The following is a 25,626-nucleotide window of genomic DNA, read 5'->3' as shown; positions in this document are numbered from 1 at the left end:
ATTAACTTACTAGAGTAGGACTTGCAATCCCTGATCAAGTAAACCAACACCTCCTTATGACCCCAAAAGGCTGCCCAATGAACTGGAGACCTGCCCCCAGCATCTCTTCTCTCAGTGTCTGCTCCAGCCTCAACAAGTGCCTTCACTATCTTCAGGTGACCATTGCAAGAAGCAATGTGTAATGGATAGCACTTGGGGTGGTTGGGGTCGACCCCACGTGCCAGCAGGGACTTCACTTCGCTGACATCACCATCTTTTGCAGCATTATACAACTTCCTATTTGATCAATAGTCGTTTCACTGTATAAATGGCAGTAATCATCACTTACCCCGACTGCATTCTAACAGACTCCCTCAAATCCTCAGCCTGTTGTCTATATATAGAGTAACAGTTGACATATAGTGACATTATTGTAACAGTAACTAATCATCACTCACTCCATCTCCACTAGCAGCTATGAGCACACTGATCATGATATAGGAATGATATGAAACCCCCACCACAGACATGCCAGACATGCCAGACACACCCTCTATTGTTACACATGTGACTGCACATAACAACAGAATGGCTGCCCATGCATGCACACATAAAATAAAAGGACAATTAATTCTGTTCACATAAGACTCAATATACAATAGTATATAGCTATTCGGTAGAATGCAATATTAGTTTGCAAGTTGTTCGCTGAACTGTATAGTTCATTGTCCTCTCTATATAGTGCAATTCACCATAAGTGGCCATAATTTGCATTGCGTGTCATTCACATAGTAAACACATTTTTGTGGTAAAGTTAGTGTCAATCATCAGCTTTTGCAGAGCTCTATTTAATGGTTTTTTCGAAATTTCATTTGAGTAAGTATTTCTGGAGATATAGAGTAGCCCACCAAAAAAGGCAAAAATTTGTGGGCAATTATGACATATGACGTCATCGCCATGGCAACGTATTTTTTCTTTTTAGATGTTTTCACTAGCTCTGATTTAATAGCTATTTCTAGCTAGCTAGCTATTTCTGCCATTAATCCATTATCTTCTGAGCTATTCATGCCTCGTACAAACAAGAGAAGCAAGCACCTGCAGCAAGCCAGAGCTCACAAAGAAGGCAAAACTCTCACAAAGTTCACGATCTGATGATGGTGATTCCTCACTTCCTGATCTTAATGTTTCAACTGAAACTGATGCATCTCTCTCTGACACTGATCCCTCTGAAGATACAGATGGATCCACTGCTTCTGGTCAGGCCCATGACGAATCAACCACGCATAAGTATCAACGAGTAATTTTATCTTTGTACTCCCACTTTTTTTTTCATTTCTTTTGTACAAATGATAAAAACTCTCTATAGTGTTGTCTATTAGCAGTTAATTGAATTAATAACCCTGGTTTGAAGTTGATATCATAATTCTTATTGAACATGATATAAATTCAAAATATGCACCCATAAAGTTAATTAATAATTGTAAAAATATCTTTACTGCATGTTTTTAATAAAATCTCTCTATAAAGTGTAAGTACATGTGCTATAAGTCAGTATACCCCAAATATTATGATACCAAACATAATACAGTGTCGGTTATTCAAGAAAGTTTGAAAATCAATTACTTCTTTAATTATAGTCGTGGTTTGTAATTACAAGAGTTTCCATGGAAACTGAATCAGCCAAACTGTAGATAAATATGTAATATATAATATGCCGTAAGTTTAAAAATTAATTGTCAAGTCCTATTTAGTTTACATTCCTAAGTTGCATATTATGCAATATGGCCATGCATGCTGACATGCACTATACTGTCGTTAGTTTGTACTGACACTGTCTTAATACTTATAGTTTCCTAGCAAAAATGTAATTAGTATACAGTGTGTTATATTTTTTAAGTAAATTAACAGACTTAGTTTTTGACATCTTCTGTATTTAAATCTGCTAACAATTATTTAACTTTCACACATTAAGTCTTAAAGAAGAAGTGCTCAGATAAATTTCCTTTTTAATAATAGGCATCCACAATTTAGTGAACAAAGTGCTAGACATTCCAACGTACATAATAAATATGTTGTATTGAACACAAATGGATTGAACTGGCTTCAGAAAAATAATTATTACATGTACGTACGTGTGATAAAAAAAAATTTGATGATGATAAAATTATAGTACGAATGTGTTAATTACGCTGATATCAGTGCGACTTAGTTGCAGCTGGTATATTGTCAATATACTCGTTGCATGTTTTTATCTGACACAAGACATTGTTCGTTCTCTGTTCAACAATTCTTGACTTGGTTCAAATCCTTGTAATCGAAGCTCTTGAAGCTGGAAGTGGCAGTCCTGCATGCAAGGAACAAACAGTATAATTATAGTATAGTGTACATTGTACTGTGTAGAACACGCCTGAAGAAAGGCCAACTGTGATACAAAAGGCCAGGTCCCAAATGACAATGACAGGTCCCTCAACAAAGGCCACCCCTGTATATTAAGTATGTATATGCCATACAAAAACAAAAACTGGGTAGCATTAGATTGTAAATTCCTGTGCAAAAAGAAGGAAAGTGAAGTTATAATAAGTATTTCAGTACATTAATTCCCCCTGTTACAGAGAGGCTTCGTGAGCGACTGGATTTTATGCTGAAGGAGAGTTTTGCTGAGAATAGTTACATCAACTCGCTCACCGCCCACACAGGATATTGGACCTCCACTGACTGTGCTCAGTACGCCCTCCTGCAGCTGTATACTCGTACAAGAGGGACACTTAATTAGAACACCTATACATGCATATATCTCAATTTTTGGCCTAATGCCAATTTTATAGTCCAGAAAAATTTTTGTGTGTGTATAATTATGTTTACCAGTTTGTGCATGTGCATATTATGTACGTAGATCTAGCTTCATTATATAATCGTATATGAGTGTAACACTATATATATACTCAAATTCCTTTGTAGATATTATTAAGCTGTATAGTTCCAAACAGTCATGGTGTCAGTTGAGTTTGAACAAACTTTTTAAGTTATGTAACTTCCGTTGCAGTCAGCCACATTCGTGTGCATGCTATTACTGGGGCTTCGGAGTGGAAGGGGACTCCGGCATGCGCACATCTATATCTCTTTCGTTTCTGAAGTTCTCGGTAATATAACTGGTGCACTGGCTTGGTCGGGACTCCGACTTAACTGGGACTCCAGTTACTGGCTAGGACTCTAGCTTGCGCAGAAGGTCGGGACGCCGGCCGAACACTTTTTTTACAAGTTTTCCGGTAATGCCTGCTACACCTATATAATCTTTTATTTCTAACATGTATAGTGGACTTGTTGTTGACTCCAGCTAAATAATGGACGGGTGAGGTGAACGAACATCTTCTTCGATACTTTAGATTCGGTAATGAAGTGCATAAATCTTTAACTGAAAAAAAGTGCTCAGATAATCCTATATTAGCTAGGTCTCCTGAATTTATTAACACAGTCAGTGAACAAGTGCTATAGACATTCCAATTGACATTTTTCACAGTCAAAGGGCCGGGATTGAACAGACTTCAGAAAAATTTAATACGTGTTAAATTTTGATAAAAAATGGGACAGATCATGATATAACATTATGTGTTAATTACATTGATATCAGTGCGACTATATATATAGTTATAGCTGGTATAATAGTCATAATTATAAATATACTCGAGTCGTTGCATGTTTTTATCTGACATAAATAATTGTTTGTTCTCTGTTCAACAATTCTTGATTTGATTCAAATTCTTGTAATCGAAGTTCTTGAAGCTGTAAGTGGCAGTCTTGCATGCAAGGAACAAACAGTATTTTATACAGATAGATTAAATCAGTGACATAATCTTGTTTGTGTTGTAAATACCCTCTATACACTGCATGCAGCCAGCCTGGTTAATGCATGGGCCTCAAAGTCTCCACAACATGTGTTTAAGCTTGGTACTATATAGTACGTAGAGTAATTAAAGCCAAACAAAAGACACACGAAGTAACTATGAGATATATCACAATGCGCACACCTGTAGTTTGCCGAGCAGGAAGCCATTTTTCCCAGTCAGGAGGTACGTTCCTTGAATGAACTGGATCTCAGAGCAAAGATTCTCCAGTCTATAATTATGAGTAATTATCACACTATCAGCATGTATGTGTAACTAACCTAGATCTCACAGCGACCAATGAGAACAGTCCAGTGGGAACACTCCTCCTTCTCCCCTCAGACTTCCTATGTGGGGGGTACTCTGTCCCCTGCTGGGGGCCACTATGTGGGGGGTCGTCTAGTGGGGAGAGTGGGGGGTCCCTCGAGTCATAAGTTGATTGGTCGTCCCTTAGCTCATCCAGAAGCTACACCAAGTTATAAAGTCACAAATTTATCTCTACCAGCGGATATTTAAACACTTTCAGTATTGTCCGTTACAGATTGATATTTAAGCGTTATTAGCGCTCTCAAAATGTACAAATGCACGTCTTAGGGAAACGGACACTCCAGAGTAGCTACCAAACACAAGGCCGTAGTTGGCTTGGTCAATTTAACCTGTCAGAAATTATCTCTAAACACACACTTTTCAGGGGCGGATCCAGGAATTTTGAAAAGGGGGGGGCAGTTTAAAAGAAAATGTTAATAAAAAAAAAGGTCAACAGTTTTTTTTTTCCACCAAGTACTGCACCATATCTAGGTCACCATCATAGCATGCATAGTGGAGTGGAGTATTGTTGAACTGGTCCCTGGTATCTATACATGAATGTTGGGTGTCACTAATATTTTCATATGTAAGAGCAATCTTTTAATGGCCCTCTCTAGGCCAGGTACTCAAAGCGCCCAATGAACATTTTATGTACATAACGATCCATCAGAGGTCAAAACCGAAAAACCTTGTCGTTTTTTAAACTATAACCCACTCTGCAGCTAACTATAGCGATGTGATTAGCCCATATACATCGTTATTTAAACACAGTCATTTAGCAGCTGAATGAATTAGAACTAATTATTACTCACTAGCGCTGGCCTTGCAATCCCTGATCAAGTAAACCAACAATTCCTTATGACCGTTAGAGGCTGCATAATGAACTGGAGACAAGCCCTCCTTATTCTTCCTCTCAGGGTCTGCCCCAGCCTCAACAAGTGCCTTCACTATCTCCAGGTAACCAAATAAACAAGCACGGTGTAACGGAAAACAATCAGGATGGTTGGGGTCGGCCCCACGTGCCAACAGGGACTTCACTTTCCTGACATCACCATTATTAACAGTACTAAGCAACTTCTCAGCTTGTTGCCTATTTTTAATTATATATACTGCATGTAATGGCAGTAATCATACATCATGCACTTACCGGCCCTGCCATCTAACAGGCTCCCTCCAATCCTCAGCTTGTTGTCTATAGAGTAAAAGTTTAATTATATTTATAGTGAAATTATACAGTAACCATGCAATATCACTCACTCCATAATTATCAAGTTCTCTCTACTATATATCACTGGTATAAAGAAAGATCCAATACTGCACAGCTAGCTCTCAATTACAAGGCATGTGTGTTGTATCTCCTCTGGGGGAGTACCACAGTAGTACCCAGAGGAGCTTGTATTCTTGGAATGATATGAATACCCTCACCACTGACATGCCAGACACACCCTCTATTGTGTGTAAGGGGAATTCCATTACACATAATTACGACTGCACATAACAACAACAGAACAACAGATCAGAATGGCTGCCCACAAAAACAATGTTTTGTCCACAGAAGATTATTAATTTGGTAGATTTGCATGCCTCTAGCAACTGGCAAAACCAACGAGCAACTGTTCATTATCCGATATTTTTCTGTAGATATAGGCCTATATAGAAACTACAAATTGACTTTGCATGGCCTTATGTAGCTTTGGCATCTCCGCCGAGGCATCAGCACCTGAAATCCTGTATCTGTTAGTGTTACCCTATATAAGGAAGAAGTTACCCAGACAGAAAATGCAAATTTCCTAGGCCTCCTGATACAGTGTGATAAAAATTAGTTATAGTACGCTTTGTGTTAATTAGTTGCAGCTGGTATATATAGTCGTAAATACTCGTTGCATGTTTTTATCTGACATAAGTAATTGTTCGTTTTCTGTTCAACAATTCTTGACTTGATTCAAATTCTTGTAATCGAAGCTCTTGAAGCTGGAAGTGGCAGTCCTGCATGCAAGGAACAAACAGTACAGTAAAGTTGATCCAATGTCAAATATTTTATGATTTTCTGAAAGCTTAGAAAAATACCTTTCAAATGGTGTGTTTCCACACTACCATCACACTACTGTACACAAACGTCACACTATCGTCACACTATCGTCACACTATCGTCATACTGATGGTACCATTTGAAAGGTCTCTTTCTCAGCTTTCAGAAAAACATAAAATATTTGATTTTCGACCCACAGAATTCAAGTTATGGCAGCTGAAAGATTCCCAAAATCAGATTAAACGGATGGGGGTAACAGTAATTAAAAGTTGATCCAATGTCAAATATTTTATGATTTTCTGAAAGCTCAGAAAAATACCTTTCAAATGGTGTGTTTCCACACTACCATCACACTACTGTACACAAACGTCACACTATCGTCACACTATCGTCACACTGATGGTATATACCATTTGAAAGGTCTCTTTCTCAGCTTTCAGAAAAACATAAAATATTTGATTTTCGACCCACAGAATTCAAGTTATGGCAGCTGAAAGATTCCCAAAATCAGATTAAACGGATGGGGGTAACAGTAAAGTTGATCCAATGTCAAATATTTTATGATTTTCTGAAAGCTCAGAAAAATACCTTTCAAATGGTGTGTTTCCACACTACCATCACACTACTGTACACAAACGTCACACTATCGTCACACTATCGTCACACTGATGGTATATACCATTTGAAAGGTCTCTTTCTAAGCTTTCAGAAAAACATAAATATTTGATTTTCGATCCACAGAATTCAAGTTATGGCAGCTAAAAGATTCCCAAAATCAGATTAAACGGATGGGGGGGGGGTGTCTTTTAACTGCCATAACTTCAGTAAAGTTGATCCAATGTCAAATATTTTATGATTTTCTGAAAGCTCAGAAAAATACCTTTCAAATGGTGTGTTTCCACACTACCATCACACTATACTGTACACAAACGTCACACTATCGTCACACTATCGTCACACTGATGGTATATACCATTTGAAAGGTCTCTTTCTAAGCTTTCAGAAAAACATAAAATATTTGATTTTCGATCCACAGAATTCAAGTTATGGCAGCTAAAAGATTCCCAAAATCAGATTAAACGGATGGGGGGGGGGGTGTCTTTTAACTGCCATAACTTCAGTAAAGTCGATCCAATGTCAAATATTTTATGATTTTCTGAAAGCTTAGAAAAATACCTTTCAAATAGTGTGTTTCCACACTACCATCACACTACTGTACACAAACGTCACACTATCGTCACACTATCGCCACACTATCGTCACACTATCGTCACACTATCGTCACACTGATAGTATATACCATTTGAAAGGTCTCTTTCTAAGCTTTCAGAAAAACATAAAATATTTGATTTTCAATCCACAGAATTCAAGTTATGGCAGCTAAAAGATTCCCAAAATCAGATTAAACGGATGGGGAGGGGGGGGGTCTTTTAACTGCCATAACTTCAGTAAAGTTGATCCAATGTCAAATATTTTATGATTTTCTGAAAGCGTAGAAAAATACCTTTCAAATGGTGTGTTTCCACACTACCATCACACTACTGTACACAAACGTCACACTATCGTCACACTAATGGTACCATTTGAAAGGTCTCTTTCTAACCTTTCAGAAAACATAAAATATTTGATTTTCGATCCACAGAATTCAAGTTATGGCAGCTGAAAGATTCCCAAAATCAGATTAAACAGATGGGGGGGGGGGGGGGGTGTCTTTTAACTGCCATAACTTTAATTATAGATAGATTAAATCAGTGACAAGATCAATTTAATTAAGTTGCTTGTGTTGTATATACCCTCTACAATGCAGCCAGGTTAATGTGCCTCAAAGTCTCCCCATAGCATGTGTTTAAGCTTTGGTACTAGTAGTAGAGTATATAAAGCCGACACACGAAGTTATAGACTGAATCCAAGGTCTCTATGGGATTACGAGACCCTGAGGGCCCGAGGCTGTAGTGCCCCCGAGCGCAGCGAGGGCGCTACTAAGGGCCTGAGGGTCTCATAATCCCATAGAGACCGTTGGACGAGGCCTATAACTGATTAGAATAGTGCTAAGCAAGCTAAGCTATATATTAACACAAAGAAGACTTTGCAACCAATAGTTACTACAAGCCTCAAGCAACGTTAAAGCTTCGCTCTGGCTAGTCTACATAAAAACCTCACATTGAAGGCCATTTCCAAATCATGCATAGCAAAAACTGCTAATAGAAAGTTGCTATTCTACTTAGTAATTAGCTCTGCACTAGAGCACTAGCTATTGGTAGCTGCTGAGATAATATAATTATAATGAACCTCTTTTCTGTATGAGATATATTAAAGTGTACACAATGCGCACACCTGTAGCTTGCCGAGCAGGAATCCATTTTTCCCAGTCAGGAGGTACGTTCCGGCAAAGTCTTGAATAAACTGGATCTCAGAGCAAAGATTCTCCAATCTATAATTATATTCACGTATCACACACTATCAGCATGTACGTGCAACTAACCTAGATCTCACAGCGACCAATGAGAACAGTCCAGTGGGAACACTCCTCCTTCTTCCCACAGACTGCCTATGTGGGGGGTACTCTGCCCCCTGCTGGGGGTCAATGTGTGGGGGATCGTCTAGTGGGGAGAGTGGGGGGTCCCTTGAGTCATAAGTTGATTGGTCGTCCCTCAGCTCATCCAGAAGCTACACCAAGTTATAAAGTCACACTATATACACCACGGATCTGATTGATAATTTAAGCGTAAAATATGATTACCGCTCTCAAAAATGTACAAAATGTACTTCTTAGGTTAAGAAACGGACACTCTAGAGTAGCCCAAACACAAGACCATAAGAATTTGGTTGGCTTGTCAAATTTACTGAATCTGTCAGAAATAATGCTACACAAACACTTACATTCACAAGTTCATCGTTGGCTTCTTGTACACACAGCAACTTGTTCTGAGGTGTGGAGAACTGACTGTGTGGGTGTGTGTGATAGGGGGTGGTTAGTATATACTGTCGGGTACAAATTAAAGATGTAGATCTTACTTGATTCTCTGCAGTATGAGGGCAGCGCTCTCGCATCTGTCGGAGAGGGGTGTGGTGAGGAGGGAATCGTCGTTGTCTTGGTTACGCTGTAGATAGTCTTGATATAAACTGGAAACAGAAAACATAACAATCGATTAATTAATCGGTACGTTATATACATGGATGCCATACTAAGATCTCAGGAAAATACCGGCATAGCAATAAAATTATTTATACGTACGTACACTAGAACATGTGCAGTGTATATAGCCGAAGAAAAAATGAGTTCGCATTATCTGAAAGGCCTCTCACTAAGCTTACATGTACATCCCTCACCTAGGAATACCCACGGCTCTACAGAGTCTCTCGTCACTCATCGTGTCCAACGTCGCCATCTTCTCACTCAGCCTCTTACTGTCCTCGCGATGATGCTCGCTGTACAGTGCAAAGAGAGTCTTGAAAATGGACGGTAGTAATATCGGGTGTAGCCAGCTTGGGTCTGTACCAAAGCTATTCTTTTGTGAGGTTCTTCGAAACCCCTTGCGGGATTTTAACAGGAGACTCAGTTGTGATTTGGGTTTTCCAGTGAGGTCATCTTCGTCTACTGATATCAGCGTGGGGCAGTGCAATCTGTAGGTGTAATGGGAGGAAGGATATAATAAAGGAAAAATATGATTTTAATGAAGTTTATCACGTAGTTATATTATAACTACGTGATAAACTTCATTAAAATCATATTTTTACAACCTAATATACAGCAAAAAACACCGTGTGCCAGCTACTGAATTTTTAGTACATTAAATACTGGAAATGCCACACGCATGCACACATTGTCAATAATACGTTAGCTTTCCATAGCTCCAAAGAGAAGCTCTTACTTTACGAGATGGTGTAGTCTTGTGGTAATGGAGCACAACTCTCCGACTGCGTGGGAGAGGAGGCTACTATGACAACCAATGCCCGAGTAGCTCTCGTTGAAACACCTTGTGAGGATATTGACTAGTAGCCCCAGGGGATGATCACTGGACTTGAAGCCCTGCATGGTGTGCGTGCATGGTGAGAGAATTAATTGATGTAATTGTGTGCACTAGGAAAACGGTTTATTGTTGCTCTAGATGTTCTGTTTGTATACCAGGGAAAATATCGTCTGAAACTACTCCTATTTTTACACACACCTCACGTCTACCCACTCACCCGTCCACACACATACACACACACCCTCACACTCAGTCTCACCTCTACCCACGCACACCCACTCCACACACACCTTCACCACCCCCACACTCTACACATAGCCTCACCTCCACTCTACACACCACACACTCCCCCTCGTCTCGGAGACTACCGTGGCACGTCCGACAGCTCACGTCCATGTCAGGTGATGCTCCAATATCACTGAAATCCATGGCCACGGCACTGTCTGTATCACTACCAGCTGCCTCTACCTTGAGAGGCTGCATCTCTTGACCACCATCACTGTGACTGATGCTCACCTACACACAAGTGCAGCACAGCGAATATTAATGCAGACACTCGTATACAGATAAGAGTATTATCTATTAGCACATGCATGCAGAATGACAAAATGAAGCAACTTAATTTGTTCTGTTGGTCTGAAATCTTAGAGAGAATGTTATAAAAAATCAAAGGTCTATTTGGCGCCAAATAGCTTTTTGATTGTTTATGGCGCCCATTCGATGAGCTAGAATACATTTTTAATTTTTATACCCTAACTAATGTGTACATTCACTCCAGCTGAAACTAAACAGTGTTGACATTATTCGCCAGACTAATCTCCAAGGTGATGGTATGCACAGCTGTCAATTCAGTAGTATTGAGAGTATAAACAACATCTGTCATAATTACTAAACAAAGTCTTTGAAATAATTTATCCCTGACCATTTGTTCGAGGAGTGCACTGGCGGACTGGAATATGGGACTCCACTTATCGTCTTGGTTCACTGACTCGGAGCTCCGTCCACCAAACAACTGTAGCAGGGAACGGGAATGGAAATCAACTAAATCCTAAACCACATAATATGCAGTGCATCCATTTTGCAATCACGAACATAGAACTGTATAAAGCGTTGTTTTTTTTCGTATGGTGGACATTTTTATTGTAGAGCTGAAAATTAAAACTACAAAATCGATTGCAATAGGTTCAACGTCACTAGGCAGTTCATACGAATATTTGCACCAACCCCGCACATAAAAATCACACATGCAAGTCAAAATGGATAGAACCAATGGTAGTTTCACTATAGGGCAACAATAATTAATGTACACGCTTCGCTATAACGTACTTTCTTCTCTCCATTGTCATAGTTTCCAGAGTAGTAGAACTTGTTGTTTGCCGCCAAGATCCCGGGTCCGTGTCGTTTATCATTTCTCCACATGCCCAGATAGCGCTCGGATCTGAAGCCATAGCAACAGTAATTAGAGTAAAAATCATTAATTATAAACAAAATTAATCCCTCTCTGTAGACTAGAGAAATGCTGCGTGAAATCATAACACATAACACAGTCATATAAATAATAGTTCTTGAGTACTATTATTATACAGTGATGTTCCCACACTGGTCGATGGTGGTGGTTGGTATTAACCACCTCTAGACAAAAATAACCACCTCTTAGGCTAGCTAGTTTACCACATAATAGGGACAATTTGGGTGAGATAGAGGATGAATATAGCCATCACATCAACAATGTTGGTCTAATTGCATTCCAAATGGTGCAGCTGGTACATGCATGTGCTGAAATATGATAATGCTGGAAATTAAATGCTAAAAGTTAATGCTAACTAAAGTATATGATATCACGTAAGTACTTACTTAGCCACATTGTTAAAGATGCCATATCCATTTCTCTTCCCTCCTTCCCAGGCTCCGATATAAGCCCCGCCCCCTTCAGGTAGATCCAGACGACCGTGACCACACCTTCTTTCCATGGACCACCACCCAGTGTACACGGTGTGATCTGTGTATGTCATCTCACCGTAGCCTTGTATGCTACCGTCTCTCCAACTGCCAGTGTAGGTACGTCTGTTGTGATGGGAGAGCCAGAGCATCGTACCAGTGCTGTGTGTGTGTGTGTGTGTGGGCGTATGTGAGTGGTGATAGGTGTGAGGGGTGTATGTGGAGTTCTTGATATTGCAAATGATAGCACATTAATTTGAAAAACAAAAATTTCCGGACACTCGCATTGGATTTGATGACATAATCATTACAAGTGATAATTATATTGAAAATAGTTGTATGCACAAGCAAGGCTTAATATGGTCATGCTTGCATGCGTTTAGACCAATAAATGCCATACAAAACATGCAGCAAGTTGGAAGCTATACACATGAAATAAGAACACAACTACCGCACTAAAGGTATGCTGAAAAAAATTGCATTTTAACTACTACTTAGTAAATTCTAATCACCATAAAGTTCGACATTTCAAGAGATTCTTAAGGCCATAAGTTTGTTTGTTTTCAAGAATAAAGAGTCGCTGATTATGTGTTTACAAAACAATAATAGCCTCACCCATGGAATTTCCCAAACAAGAATTCTCCTTCGTAGCAGTCGCCATTAGGCCACTTCATGGATCCACTGTAATAGATGATAGATATGCACATGTGACAAGTGTCGTATATGCATGCATGTAGTGTGATGTGTGATACAACCATACAACCGTTTTCACCTCACTTGACAGTTTTAAAAATGCTCTAAGAGTGTGGTCCCACTGTGTACAAGCTAGTGGTTGACTTATAAGGTTTGAATTTCGAGTGAGGTGAAAAAGAGTTGTAGCAGTATAAGCTAGTGTGGTACTATAGCTGGTGTGTGTGTGTAGGTGTGTGTGTGTAGGTGTGTGGTGTGAGGGTGGTTAGCAGGTATACAGAGCACAGACGAATATGCCAACGCGCTAACGAAATTATGCACGGGGTTTTGAGCACGCATTCATGCAAGCATGGTCCAGTGGTTACGAGTGATTGTAAACATTGGAAAAATACAGCCAAATTTACACTTACTGCCTAAGGCTAAATTGGGGCACACTGACATCATCACATGACAGAGCTAGCTGACAAGTTATGCCAGAGGCAATTTTACTCCAAATATGACTTCGCGAAAGACACTACAAAGTAATTACGCTAGCACTGTTTATACACTAAGTGCATTTTTTCACACTTATTTCAAGCATAATTATTTGTAAAGTTGGCTAAGAATTCTAGATATACAAAATCGCAGTGAACGCTCAATTTTAATCAAGACATGCACACGCACTATAGTGTGATCAATAATTACAGCTAGAAATGTTAAAGACGGTTTCCACAACTATTCTTTCTTAATTACCATATATGGGGCATTCCAAGGTTCCATTTCCCAGTGTACACTGCTCCCTTGTAAAGTGGGTGTGTCCTGTAGTGAAACTCCACCTCTCTAACAGACAGCCACTTTCGTAGATCGTCTAGCTTGCTCCAGTTACTAAGCAATCAATCAATACAATACATTTTAAAGAATGGACAGTGCGTGTGTGCGATTGTCCAACTAGCTCATGATGAGTCTAACCACACATGTTCCTTTCAAAAATGGACACAACAAAAACACAATTTCCGACTAAGTGTGTGTGGTCTATATGAATATAATGGAGAGGTGGTATATTGTTTCTGGATCAGAGCATTAGTCGATACAGAAGGCCACACAAACATGCTCCAGATATGCAGCTGTCTGTGTGGTTACCCACTACATTACATGTACCTTAAGGGCATACATGCTCTCATAGGTTAATGAACCGGTGAATTATGTGTTAGTTTAAAGAGAAGAATTTCAGTGAAAGTATTTTAATCGACATACCTAGGTCTGTAGCTCCCCCGAAACTTGAGGGACTGTGAGACTGCAACAGAAATGGCTTGCATCCACTCAATCTGTGCATATATGCAGGTATATAATTATAATGTGGAGAGGTTACATAAGGACTGTATATAGCAGCTATCAGTACGTTTTTGTTACGGGTGAATTTTCATTGGTCAAATTTCGTATGCCCTACCCATGCATTTAATATTTCGTATTCATAATTATACAACTCGGAATGGTGATGTATATAGTACATTTCGTTGGGATTATGCCACTTATACGAAAATAGCCTGCATGCTATACGGTAAGTAACGCGTAATTAATATGGTTGCATTACCTTTGTTCGATGGTTAGCTGATTGCAAAATGTACTCGTTTTCTGGAGTCAGTACTGCAAAGCAATTCCTATAATATACGAACAAAATATAAATATTCATGCCAGTCAGTACCGAGGTCAAATGACGAGGTCAAGTGGTTGTTCATTGGCTAGTTATATAAAAAATAATGGCTGTATTATTATCAACTTATATACCTAATATCTCCGGTCTCGTCGTCAATCATGTCGTTCACCCAGACTGTTTTCAGGTCATGAATAACATCAATATTTGTCTGCAGAAATCACCCAAGAGACTCGGAGTTATATATTCAGTCAACAACTTTATAACACAGCTCATATTAAATATATTTAATAAATAGTCAAAATCATATTAAACTGAGGCTACTGTATAAACCTTGAAAAGGGCCATTTTTCTTTGCACTGAATGCATCTGAATGCAACCCCTCTCCACTGTAACTCCAACTGAGATGGTTCGATGCCTCCTGCTACAAGGCCTGCAGAGTACAAGCACCTCTGACTTTGAGACTATCCTAGCCCTCCTCTTAGTAGAAGAACTGCTGGATGACTGCTCTCTTGCCAATGACACTGCTGCAGACATACTCTTCAACCAGTGCAGTGATGAAGTGAGGGATTACAAGCTGTAGCTAGCTAGCTAGAATGGTCGACAGCTGTATCAATGTTGAACTGCAGTACTAGAGTACAAAAGGGCTAATTAACCAGTTAAAGCCTGTGAAATGCTTTTCCTGCTGTTGAATACACACCAACAGAAGCTTTGCAACTACACAGTCATGTACACACTAAAGTGGCCACGTGGGTGTGTATTTATCAGCTACGCCCACTTTCTAGCCTTCACTTTTATTTCCTAATTAAGCGAAAAACATGATATTTCACAGCCACGTGGTCGCTAAAAAATGGGCAAAGAGAAGAAAGCTAAACGCCATCAGTCTCTAGCACAGCAGATCTTGGACGGAGATGCCCCCAGGCAGGCCCAGAGGACGAAGGTGAAGCATGAGAAGTCTAGGGAAGAATCTGAGTATGTCGAAGGAGCTCTATCGCACAAGATTCTGGAGCAAGCTAGAGCTCAGCAAGAGGAACTTGAAGAACTGTACAGCTATGGAGCCGCGGCTGCTAAGAAGCGCACCTCAGCTGGTGCCACCCGAACCCCGAAACTAACTATTTCAAGCAAAGTGAAGATGATCAATTCCGATGATGAAGACTCTGAAAATGACGAACAAGAATTTGCTGAAACTGAAGAACTAGATTTTTCTCCGGTTGTGAGAGAAGAAGACGAGCGAGCTATGGCGCTGTTTATGAACCCTGACCCTGCACCCAGACGAACCCTGGCAGACATGATTTGGGAGAAAGTGAAAGACAAGGAGACGGAAATAGCCACGCAAGTATCCGATGCCCAATCTCTCAGTGCAAGTATGGATCCAAAAGTGGTTGAGGTTTTTCGAGGAGTAGGCGTCATCTTATCAAAATATCGATCAGGAAAACTGCCCACAGCATTCAAAGTGATACCATCTCTGTCTAATTGGGAGGAAGTCCTCTACCTAACGTGTCCCGATACCTGGACTGCTGCCGCCATGTTTCAAGCCACTCGAATTTTCGCTTCCAATTTGAATGCCAAGAAAGCACAACGGTTTTTCAACCTTGTACTCTTACCCAGAATCAGGGACGATATTTCCGAGTACAAACGACTCAATTTTCACCTTTACATGTCCCTCAAGAAGTCGTTGTACAAGCCTGCCGCATTCTTCAAAGGGATTCTACTTCCGCTGTGTGAATCTGGGACCTGTACTCTCCGCGAGGCTCTCATCATCAGCAGTGTCATGGCGAGGATCAGTGTGCCCATGCTACATTCAAGTGCTGCACTGTTGAAAATGGCCGAAATGGATTATACCGGTGCAAACAGCATCTTTATTCGAACTCTCCTTGATAAGAAATATGCTCTCCCGTATCGCGTCATTGATGCAATCGTTTTCCATTTTGTTCGCTTTACAAGTGACCCAAGAGACTTACCCGTTTTATGGCATCAGTGTTTGCTGACATTTGTGCAGAGGTACAAGGAGGACATGTCAGTGGAGCAGAAAGAAGCACTAGTTGAACTGATTCGACATAAAACACACCACGGAATAACTTCTGAAGTTAGAAGAGAAATTGTTAACTCTAAATGTCGTGATTTAGGACAGACTTTTGTTAGTAGAACTCTGGTTTCTGAAATGTGCATGCATACTGATTAGGTTGCTTTATTTTATTTTATGTGATTTTTTGTCAATCTTGTGTCATTATAATTATTATTCGCTGTATTTTTTCAGGGATTTATGCAACCCTCTATATAACGCCGTGCCTGAACTCCACCCTCGAGGCCTGTATTCGAAAATAGCAAAGGGTGGGGGCGGATACGTTCATGCGCAACACACACCACAAAAGGAGGTGAGATATTAAAGGTAGCTAGCTACAGCATGACAATACTAGTAGGAGCAGCACTCAAAAGAGCTACAGTTTGTCTAATAGTATTCATTGTTCTCTACATGTGGTATTTGATGAAGGTAGAGATGGAATAGTAGCTTTATAGCTATATATACTATACTCAAATACAGCCCGGGGCTATCTAGCTAAATTAGCACTTACTAAAGACTATCATTAACAGATTCGCAGTGTTTATAATTGCTTATTCTGCAGGTGAAGCTCTCAACAAATTCAAGTCCAGCACCGAAACATTCGATAACATTGGATTACAGAACACCCCTAAGTGCGGCAAACATAGTTTCAGTGTGTCCTGCATCTAAGCAATTTAATGTTGCCATGAAGAAGCCTAAAAAAGGAATTGCTTCGTCTGGGTTCCCACAACACACGGATACCATACTACCACCCAACTGTTCACTTCTGTTCAAAGGTGACTCAGATGAAATGAAACGAGTGAACAATGCAAGGATAGAAAAAATATGGCCAATTCCATCAGATAATGAGTTTTATCGCTATGCCTGTAATTGTGACTGGATAAAGAAAGAGTTGGACTCAGGTTATTATGTGTCTGAGCAAGAACGACAATTTCCACTAGCATTTGCTCTAAATGTTTATCAGTCACCTTATCAGATATTTCGGTTTCTCAAAGTCATCTATAGACCTCACAATTTGTACTGCATTCACTATGACAAAAAGTCCAGCGAACCATTCAAGAAGCTGATGGTCACCATTGCCGACTGTCTGCCCAATGTGATTGTACCCAACAAGATTGAAGATGTTATATGGGGCTGGCATACGATAGTCGATGCTCAGATGAATTGTATAGAAGATCTCTACAAGATGCGACACACATTTCCTTGGAAGTATACAATCACTCTGTGTGGGAAAGAAGTTCCTCTGAGAACTAATAGAGAAATGGTTCACACTTTAAGCAAGTTAAACGGTACTTCAGCAATAAAATTATTCTCTACAAAGAACGACCAATTAAGATGGACATACAAGCATAAACTTAATGGAAAAAGAGTAAAACAGTTAAGCTCTAAACTTGGCCCGATCCCGTTTAATCTCACAATTGCAAAAAGTACAGCATACCACGGACTATCGGAAAGTTTTGTCAACTATTTACTACACGATAAAGAGGCTGTTAAGTTTCGGAGATTCATGGAAGATACCAAAATACCTGATGAGCATTTTGTTGCTACGTTATTCAACAGAACAGGTATTATATTAGGAAAGGCTAACAGTCATCCTCATACCAATATTGCCCATAATAATAATATGCATAAAATACGATTTTACTATAATTATATATACAAGAATGACAATATTATTATAGTCTCTTACTTTCTATACTGACACTAATTGAGTAATTGTATGACTGATAACTATCACACAGGAGTACCTGGTGGGAAAGATGATAAATACTCGAGAATCACACCTACAGTGTCAAGTTACATATGGCTAACAGTCAAAGACAAGAATTTCAAGAAGAAGCACTGTTCCATCAGTGGTTGGATGGTGCATAGCATTTGTATCGTATCCAGTGGTGACCTACATCGACTGGACTATATGTACGACCCTAAGAAAGATCATCAGACGTTCTTCCACAACAAGTTCTTCATTGAGAAAGATCGAACGGTGATGGACTGTGCTGAGGAAGAGCTCCTCAGAAGAAACAGAGAAGACTGTTTGAGAGACAACCCATAATAACAGCAACTTTTTGCGTATAATAAGTGTTCACATGCAGTAACTAATCAGCTATTTTAGCCTGCATGCATGGTAACAGGAGTGCATTCATAATTATGAGCACTCTTTATGTCTATCATCGATTACTACTCTTCAGCTTATACTCCACCTATGGAAACTATGTGCTCAAGCATGCAGCTGCTGTATGAGAAAACAGCCGTGTTGTGTAAATCGTACACCCAAGTGATACTCAAACAGTTCCTGAGTGTACGATTTAACTGGTGCTATAATATAGTGCTTGTCAATGTGCTTATAGGAGATGGTATATACTACGGATGGTTGAACTGGTGCACGGCCTCTCCTACAGCATGCAGTGTTCTTCAGTATAACTATATAGCTATATAGTTTCATATCCCTCAGGCTCTTAATTCTCTTTAATCTCTAGGCCGAGACAAGTTTTGTGTTCAAAGGATACTATATAATTGGTAGGTGCAGTGCTATTTATTTGTTATAAGGAACTAGTTCATGCATGTATGAGATGCATATAGTGATATCTTGTCTTACAATTATGTGTTCAGATTAACCAATAATCAAAATCAGATATTAGTTGGCCAGATCATAGTAACCACACTCTATATCGGCTCTTTTAACCCCTATATACTGTGTGCTTGCTTGGGTACATGTTCTACAGTTTCCGTACTAAACGTACTCGATGATTATGTTGACATTCAACCGAATACAAATTAAGAAGATGGTTAACGAAATGGTCCAGTCTGACTAACACGGCTGTAAGTAGAACTGAGCTACTTTATACATGCAGCTCAAGCTCAGCACTGTATATATGCATGTTAATTAGCGAGGTTAATATATCGTGTTCATTGTGGTGCATATAATGTATTGTATCAACACTAAACTGTGTAACTAACACTAAAACAGACTTTTGTTAGTATAATTATATAGAGCTTTGGTTTCTGAAATGTGCATGCAGGTTGCTTTCTTTTATGTGATGATTCTTGTGTGATAATTTTATTTGCAGTGTGTGTTTTATCTCTTATTCTCGGAAACAAGCCGCTAGAAAAAATACTTTTTTATGGCGGCTTGTGTTCGAAAGTAACGTAAGCAATATGCTTGACGGTAGGCGGATTTGTTTACGCATTACACAAGCACAGCATGACCGTGAGGGAACATCACTCAAACGAGCTACAGTTGTCTAATAGTATTCATCCTGTTTTAATGGCGCTGCGTGCTACATAAGTGGATGCATGTGATATTCATATCCAATATTCATGCTGTAATTAGTGCCCTGAGGTGATCTGTGGAGAGTAGTTCTCACATGTGGTATTTATTGAAACCTAGTTTTGCTTACTTGGAATGCCATTGCAGCCTTTTCGGAAGAGCACGTAGCCAAACTAGAGATGGATTAGTCATTATTTTTATAGCTACCTATACTATACAGCCATGCAGGGGATCTGAGCTAGCTAAATAGCAGTATTGAACTAATACACGGCCTTATTCTGCAGGTGAAGCTCTCAGTGAATTCAAGTCCAAACTTTACGATATGTAAAACTTCGATTCATCAACAAAACAGAATAACTTGGACTACGGAACACCATGCACCCTTAAGTGTGGCAAACATAGTTTCAGTGTGTCTTGCATCTAATGTTGCCATGAAGAAGCCTAAAAAAGCTGATAAGGGAATTACTTCCTCTCAACACATATAGATAGATCTACCATCCAACTGTTCACTGCTGTTCAAAGGTGACTCAGATGAAATCAAACGAGTGAACGATGCAAGGATAGAACAAATATGGCCAATTTCATGCATCAGATATAATGAGTTTTATCGCTATGCCAGCAACTGCATGTGACCACGGAATAACTTCTGAAGTTAGAAAAAATTGTGAACTCCAAATGTCGTGATTTAGGACAGACTTTTGTTAGTAGATCTAGAACTCTGGTAGCCTCGATCCCAGGCTGATCCGCCTAGCGTTCAATTGGAGACGGGACGGATCGGCCTTGGGATCAAGGCTAGAACTCTGATTTCTGAAATGTGCATGTTTTTGCTTAGCCTCCTTCACCGGCCTTTCCCTAAGTGAAGTGGGAAGTGCGGCCTGGGATCGAGGCTAGTTTTTGCTATAATAATTTTTTTAGCAACCTCTATATAAGGCCGTGCCTGAAGCTCGAGGCTCTATTGCTAGATTTAGCTCGAATACAAGGTTTTTCAGGCGGCTTGTATTCGAAAATAGCATGTGTGAATGTGGGGGGCGGATCTGTACACACAACAGAGGTTGAGATAATTAGCTACCGTAGCTAGCTAGCTACACACAGTACAGCATGACAATACTAGTAGGAACAGCACTCAAAAGAACTACATTTTGTCTAATAGTATTCATTGTTTTCTACATGTGGTATCTGATGAAGGTAGAGATGGAATAGTAGCTTTATAGCTATACAGCCAGGGGCTATCTAGCACTTACTAAAAACCGCTCTAAAGACTATCATTAACAGATTCGCAGTTTTTATAATCGCTTATTCTGCAGGTGAAGCTCTCAACAAATTCAAGTCCAGCACCGAAACACGTTAAAGTTCCGATATCATTGGACTACGGAACACCACCCTTAAGTGCGGCAAACATAGTTTCATTGTTGTGTCCTGCACCTAAACAATTTAATTTTACCATGAAGAAGCCTAAAAAAACTGATAAGGGAATTACTTCCTCTGGGTTCCCACAAGACACGGATACCATACTACCACCCAACTGTTCACTTCTGTTCAAAGGTGACTCGGATGAAATCAAACGAGTGAACAATGCAAGGATAGAAAAAATATGGCCAATTCCATCAGATAATGAGTTTTATCGCTATGCCAGCAACTGTGACTGGATAAAGAAAGAGTTGGACCCAGGTTACTATGTGTCTGAGCAAGAACGGCAATTTCCACTAGCATTTGCTCTAAATGTTTATCAGTCACCTTATCAAATATTTCGGTTTCTCAAAGTCATCTACAGACCTCACAATTTGTACTGCATTCACTATGACAAAAAGTCCATCGAACCATTCCAGAAGCTGATGGTCACCATTGCCGACTGTCTGCCCAATGTGATTGTACCCAACAAGATTGAAGATGTCATATGGGGCTGGCATACGATAGTTGATGCTCAGATGAATTGTATAGAAGATCTCTACAAGATGCGACACACATTTCCTTGGAAGTATACAATCACTCTGTGTGGGAAAGAAGTTCCTCTGAGAACAAATAGAGAAATGATTCACACTTTAAGCAAGCTGAACGGTACCTCAGCTGTAAAATTATCCACTACAAACAATGACCAAAAATTGTGGACATACAAGCATATTCTTAATGGAAAAAGAGTAAAACAGTTAAACTCTAAACTGGGTCCAATACCATTTAACCTAACAATTGCCAAAAGTATGGCATACTACGGACTATCGGAAAGTTTTGTCAACTATTTACTACATGATAAAGAGGCTGTTAAGTTTCGGAGATTCATGGAAGATACCAAAATACCTGATGAGCATTTTGTTGCTACCTTATTCAACAGAACAGGTATATAATTATATATGTAGGAAAGAGTATGTATACAGTCATCCTCATGGTAACTTCATAATAATCTTGCCCATAATTATAATAGCTGATGGTATATATAATATTATTTTAAATACAATTACAATCCACAAGACTAATGACAATAGGCTCTACAGTGTATAGTTTATAAATCTCCACTCACACAGGAGTACCTGGTGGGAAAGATTATGAATACTCAAGATTCACACCTACAGTGTCAAGTTACATATGGCTAAGACTCAAAGACAGGAATTTCAACCAGAAGCACTGTCCCAGTGGTTGGATGGTGCATATCATTTGTATCGTATCCAGTGGTGACCTACATCGACTGGACTATATGTACGACCCTAAGAAAGATCACCAGACGTTCTTCCACAACAAGTTCTTCATGGAGAAAGATCGGGTGGTGATGGACTGTGCTGAGGAAGAGCTCCTCAAGAGAAACAGAGAGGACTGTTTGAGAGACAACCCACACTAAAAAACTATTATTGCAATTTTTCGTGTAATGAGTGTTCTCATGCATTGACTAATTAGCCTGACGTGTATGCATGGTACTTTTTTCCTATATAGCTATAGCTATCAAGAACATATAGAATTGTGGGGTAAATCACTCACCCATGCACAACATTTAAGGGAATCTTTAATTGTATACTTGATCATATCAGATATAGGCCCCCTGGGGAGTTTTTCACTAACTTTTGGCCTCCTATTCTCAGTATTGCAAGATGGATAACTAACTGGGATGATCTCAGGCTGACACCTCAGATACTAAACAGCAGTCACAGTGTACTCATCAAGACATTTTAATCCCATTTGAAGCTTTCAGCATTGTCTGACACACTTGTTAATTGTTATGCCTAAAGAAGCGAGGTTATATGTTTGTCGTGGTGCAGTAGTGTATTCATTGTCCATAACAGTAAACTGTGCGTACATGTGAATGACGTTGTAGCAGATTGGAGTTATGCACTCGCCGGGTTTCTTGTTTCTACACTTTTTCGTGCTTTTCCTGGCTAATCCTAGCAACATTTCACATTACACATGTTTTACTTCGATGTTTTATTACTGTATATTTGTGTGGCACCACCTGCCACGCACAATACTATGCACACACACAGAGCAGCTATATATGGCTTTGTGTTGTTGACTTTTAGATCTAAACCATATTTATTCTTATACAGCTGAACATTGTAGCTAAAGCCATGATTTATAAGCCAAGATGTCAAACATTATCTCAGACTACTATGACCTAATCAACCCCTCAGAGAATATTATACATTCAACAGAGAATAACTTATCCATCGATGAACAGTATGATAAGTGTCCAGCACTTTCATTGAAACTTGATGCTATTCCACAGTTGATATTAGCACAGATAGTGCTGTTCTCTCTGGCACTTCTATTCAGTATTATCGGACTGGTTGTAAGCATTGTTTTCGTCTGTCGAAAGAAGACCAATTTCTTCACGAGATTATTTGTCTACTTGTCTGTGGCTACAACATTGCTGGTAGGATTAGGCTTGGTGACAAGTATACCTGAAACTTGTGATTATTTTATTGGAATACATGTTTTTGGATTAGTGTATATAACATGGATTGCTACCGTTCTAAGCTATACAGCTTACTTCACCTTGCTATGGAAACTATGTGCTCAAACGTGCAGCTGTTGTATGAGAAGACAGCTGCGCTGTGTAAATCGTACACCCAAACAACAGGTGATACTGGAAGTGGTGTTAGTGCTGGTAACGATAGTGCTGCCTATACCTTTTATACTGGGTGGCATTTTAAGCCACGGTTTGAATAAAGCAACCGTATTAGTTGTAGGAATTAGTGAAATAATAATGCTATTTGTAGCCATTCCTGCAGTTGGGCTTTTAGGCTCGGTTGGTTATGTAATTCTACTTGTTTGGTTTTGTGTTCGAAGGAAACTAATTTCAAGAAAAAGTGCGGTACTTTTTGTTAAGGAACTGATAATGTGCTTCATGTACTTTCTAATTGCGATATTAGAAATTCTTTATTTTGCCTTTAATAGTAATGGAATGACACCTAGGACAGATGTCAGAATTGGCCTGATCATAGTAGTCACTTTAGCGACTCTTTACCCCTACTGTGTGCTTGTGTACATGTGGTACAGTTTCAGATTTCGACAAGTTGACAAACGAGGCATACAAGAAGATGGTAGAGATCTAGTATCTGCTCATACATTGGAATGGGGCAGGTACTCCGCCATGGAGACTTCCACGGATGCAGCTGTACTTGTATGAGCGGCCTCACAAGAGAAGAATTACCGTGACTATTTTTTATGCGTGCGCTGCCATCGCTATATAATAATTTAACTGGACACTATAACTCGATCATTTGCACAGTTACTTAGTGTATTGACACTCAGCACTTGTATAGTATAGTAGTTGTACACACATAATTACTATAATCATGGTTTAAAAGTTCAAGGTGTGAATAATGAACATGCACACACAAACACGGCAGTGATGATTACAACAGTACGTCATTTTATCTTGCCATGCAGGAGCGTTATCTTAATAAACTGAGGGGCACAGCCATTCGTGTACTCTAACTACCGTATAGCGGGTAAGTTTCGTGGGGTGAAAATTCGTTCAACTCGAGAAACGGTAGTTTTCGTGAGTAAAAATTTCGTTTTCTCGTGGCTACACGGCATTCCTACGTTCAGATAAGCCACGCCTACGATAAAATTTCGTGGAGGTCAGCCTGCCCACGAAAATAACGAATATTTTACCCCACGAAAATTACCCGCTATACGGTAGTTAATCTGAGGGTATAATCAATACAGATCTATGTATATGCATGTATGCATGCCTATTAAAAAACACCATCATGGTTCAGCCGGACTACGACAAATCGATGCTGTAAACAGCCTCACAAGAGAAGAACTGAGCTACTTTATGTATTCTCAGAACTATATTATTATGTGTGTAGTCATTAATTGAAGACACTCAAAACTTGTTACACACACGATGGCACTTATGGTTTCAATGTTATTTTTGTAAAATTGAATGCACACAAATAAACAACTTTATAAAACACAGTGATGACATCATTCTATCTTCCAGGAGCATTGCATGGTCTTATAAGCAGCCTGTAGGGGGGAGGGGCACTAGTCACTGAGGGAGTGGGAGAAGCTGACCACTCACCTCATATGTGACGAGGGTGTAGTCATCCTCAGCTGTCGTGCAAATTGCTTTCTATATCGGAACACTGTGCGTGGGTGGGGATTGGGGAAGTAGTTATTCCTGTACACACAATTTTCATCACAATCTCCTGCACAATATTTCTTCGTGTAATGAGTGTTACTGCATTCATGCATAGTTATGTTAATGATCGCAACAACGTGTATAATCCCAGCATATAAACCCACTCAAAAAGAAAGAGATTGAAACAGTATATAGCAATTGTGACACAATAACTCAACTTCACTCTACCTTCTGATTGTGCCTGTGTACATGTACATGCTGTTTTACTATACCTTGCATTGTATGCAGACAGCCACT

General features: G+C 39.6%; 5 protein-coding genes and 2 long non-coding RNA genes across 7 annotated transcripts; 4 read left to right on the top strand and 3 right to left on the bottom strand.

The window, feature by feature from the left end:
- Window positions 1-2,001: 2,001 nt before the first annotated feature.
- Window positions 2,002-4,320, bottom strand: LOC135337429 (uncharacterized). The gene is made up of 3 exons (XR_010395104.1): window positions 4,142-4,320; window positions 2,665-4,092; window positions 2,002-2,323 (listed from the first exon to the last, which is right to left on the bottom strand). It is a non-coding gene; the product is annotated as an uncharacterized LOC135337429 (long non-coding RNA).
- A 15-nt stretch (window positions 4,321-4,335) lies between these two features.
- On the bottom strand, window positions 4,336-5,586 carry LOC135337427 (serine/threonine-protein phosphatase 6 regulatory ankyrin repeat subunit C-like). Its single transcript, XM_064533360.1, has 4 exons — window positions 5,424-5,586; window positions 5,314-5,358; window positions 4,979-5,256; window positions 4,336-4,714 (listed from the first exon to the last, which is right to left on the bottom strand). Exons 1-4 carry the CDS (start codon window positions 5,426-5,428, stop codon window positions 4,617-4,619), a joined length of 426 nt encoding a protein of 141 aa, XP_064389430.1. The 5' UTR covers window positions 5,429-5,586; the 3' UTR covers window positions 4,336-4,616.
- Window positions 5,587-5,939: 353 nt separating this feature from the next.
- On the bottom strand, window positions 5,940-15,162 carry LOC135337423 (alsin-like). The gene is made up of 17 exons (XM_064533353.1): window positions 14,758-15,162; window positions 14,559-14,635; window positions 14,365-14,431; window positions 14,028-14,098; window positions 13,527-13,658; window positions 12,720-12,785; window positions 12,021-12,266; window positions 11,493-11,604; window positions 11,089-11,178; window positions 10,491-10,682; window positions 10,068-10,225; window positions 9,526-9,819; window positions 9,211-9,318; window positions 9,076-9,139; window positions 8,678-8,862; window positions 8,530-8,626; window positions 5,940-6,152 (listed from the first exon to the last, which is right to left on the bottom strand). Exons 1-17 carry the CDS (start codon window positions 14,959-14,961, stop codon window positions 6,057-6,059), a joined length of 2,259 nt encoding a protein of 752 aa, XP_064389423.1. The 5' UTR covers window positions 14,962-15,162; the 3' UTR covers window positions 5,940-6,056.
- Window positions 15,163-15,248: 86 nt separating this feature from the next.
- Window positions 15,249-16,672, top strand: LOC135336755 (bystin-like). The gene has a single exon (XM_064532600.1). The coding sequence runs from the start codon at window positions 15,275-15,277 to the stop codon at window positions 16,604-16,606; it is 1,332 nt and encodes a 443-aa protein (XP_064388670.1). The 5' UTR covers window positions 15,249-15,274; the 3' UTR covers window positions 16,607-16,672.
- Window positions 16,673-16,789: 117 nt separating this feature from the next.
- On the top strand, window positions 16,790-18,667 carry LOC135337970 (beta-1,3-galactosyl-O-glycosyl-glycoprotein beta-1,6-N-acetylglucosaminyltransferase 4-like). Its single transcript, XM_064533992.1, has 3 exons — window positions 16,790-16,915; window positions 17,049-18,051; window positions 18,229-18,667. The coding sequence occupies exons 1-3, from the start codon at window positions 16,829-16,831 to the stop codon at window positions 18,537-18,539; spliced, it is 1,401 nt and encodes a 466-aa protein (XP_064390062.1). The 5' UTR covers window positions 16,790-16,828; the 3' UTR covers window positions 18,540-18,667.
- Window positions 18,668-20,795: 2,128 nt separating this feature from the next.
- LOC135337969 (beta-1,3-galactosyl-O-glycosyl-glycoprotein beta-1,6-N-acetylglucosaminyltransferase 4-like) lies at window positions 20,796-22,654 on the top strand. Its single transcript, XM_064533991.1, has 3 exons — window positions 20,796-20,939; window positions 21,059-22,085; window positions 22,271-22,654. Exons 1-3 carry the CDS (start codon window positions 20,853-20,855, stop codon window positions 22,579-22,581), a joined length of 1,425 nt encoding a protein of 474 aa, XP_064390061.1. The 5' UTR covers window positions 20,796-20,852; the 3' UTR covers window positions 22,582-22,654.
- A 624-nt stretch (window positions 22,655-23,278) lies between these two features.
- On the top strand, window positions 23,279-25,159 carry LOC135336990 (uncharacterized). The gene is made up of 2 exons (XR_010394992.1): window positions 23,279-24,688; window positions 24,962-25,159. It is a non-coding gene; the product is annotated as an uncharacterized LOC135336990 (long non-coding RNA).
- Window positions 25,160-25,626: the final 467 nt, after the last annotated feature.

This window comes from Halichondria panicea, chromosome 6 (assembly GCF_963675165.1).
Source record: "Halichondria panicea chromosome 6, odHalPani1.1, whole genome shotgun sequence".
In the NCBI taxonomy this organism is placed as follows: Eukaryota; Metazoa; Porifera; class Demospongiae; order Suberitida; family Halichondriidae; genus Halichondria; species Halichondria panicea.
Note: the sequence above shows the minus strand (reverse complement) of the source record. Positions and strands in the feature narration are given on the sequence as shown.

Coding starts and splice junctions, on each gene's coding strand:
- LOC135337970 (XM_064533992.1), top strand. CDS start 16,829: ATGACAATACTAGTAGGAGCAGCACTCAAAAGAGCTACAGTTTGTCTA. Junction 16,916..17,048: donor ACATGTGGTATTTGATGAAG/GTAGAGATGGAA, acceptor CTTATTCTGCAG/GTGAAGCTCTCAACAAATTC. Junction 18,052..18,228: donor TACGTTATTCAACAGAACAG/GTATTATATTAG, acceptor ACTATCACACAG/GAGTACCTGGTGGGAAAGAT.
- LOC135337423 (XM_064533353.1), bottom strand. CDS start 14,961: ATGTCTGCAGCAGTGTCATTGGCAAGAGAGCAGTCATCCAGCAGTTCT. Junction 10,226..10,490: donor GTGTGGTGTGTAGAGTGGAG/GTGAGGCTATGT, acceptor CACACCATGCAG/GGCTTCAAGTCCAGTGATCA. Junction 8,863..9,075: donor CCAACGATGAACTTGTGAAT/GTAAGTGTTTGT, acceptor AACTTGGTGTAG/CTTCTGGATGAGCTGAGGGA.
- LOC135336755 (XM_064532600.1), top strand. CDS start 15,275: ATGGGCAAAGAGAAGAAAGCTAAACGCCATCAGTCTCTAGCACAGCAG.
- LOC135337427 (XM_064533360.1), bottom strand. Junction 5,257..5,313: donor CCTGTTAGATGGCAGGGCCG/GTAAGTGCATGA, acceptor AATTAAAAATAG/GCAACAAGCTGAGAAGTTGC. Junction 4,715..4,978: donor GGATTGCAAGGCCAGCGCTA/GTGAGTAATAAT, acceptor ATTCATGTATAG/ATACCAGGGACCAGTTCAAC.
- LOC135337969 (XM_064533991.1), top strand. CDS start 20,853: ATGACAATACTAGTAGGAACAGCACTCAAAAGAACTACATTTTGTCTA. Junction 20,940..21,058: donor ACATGTGGTATCTGATGAAG/GTAGAGATGGAA, acceptor CTTATTCTGCAG/GTGAAGCTCTCAACAAATTC. Junction 22,086..22,270: donor TACCTTATTCAACAGAACAG/GTATATAATTAT, acceptor CCACTCACACAG/GAGTACCTGGTGGGAAAGAT.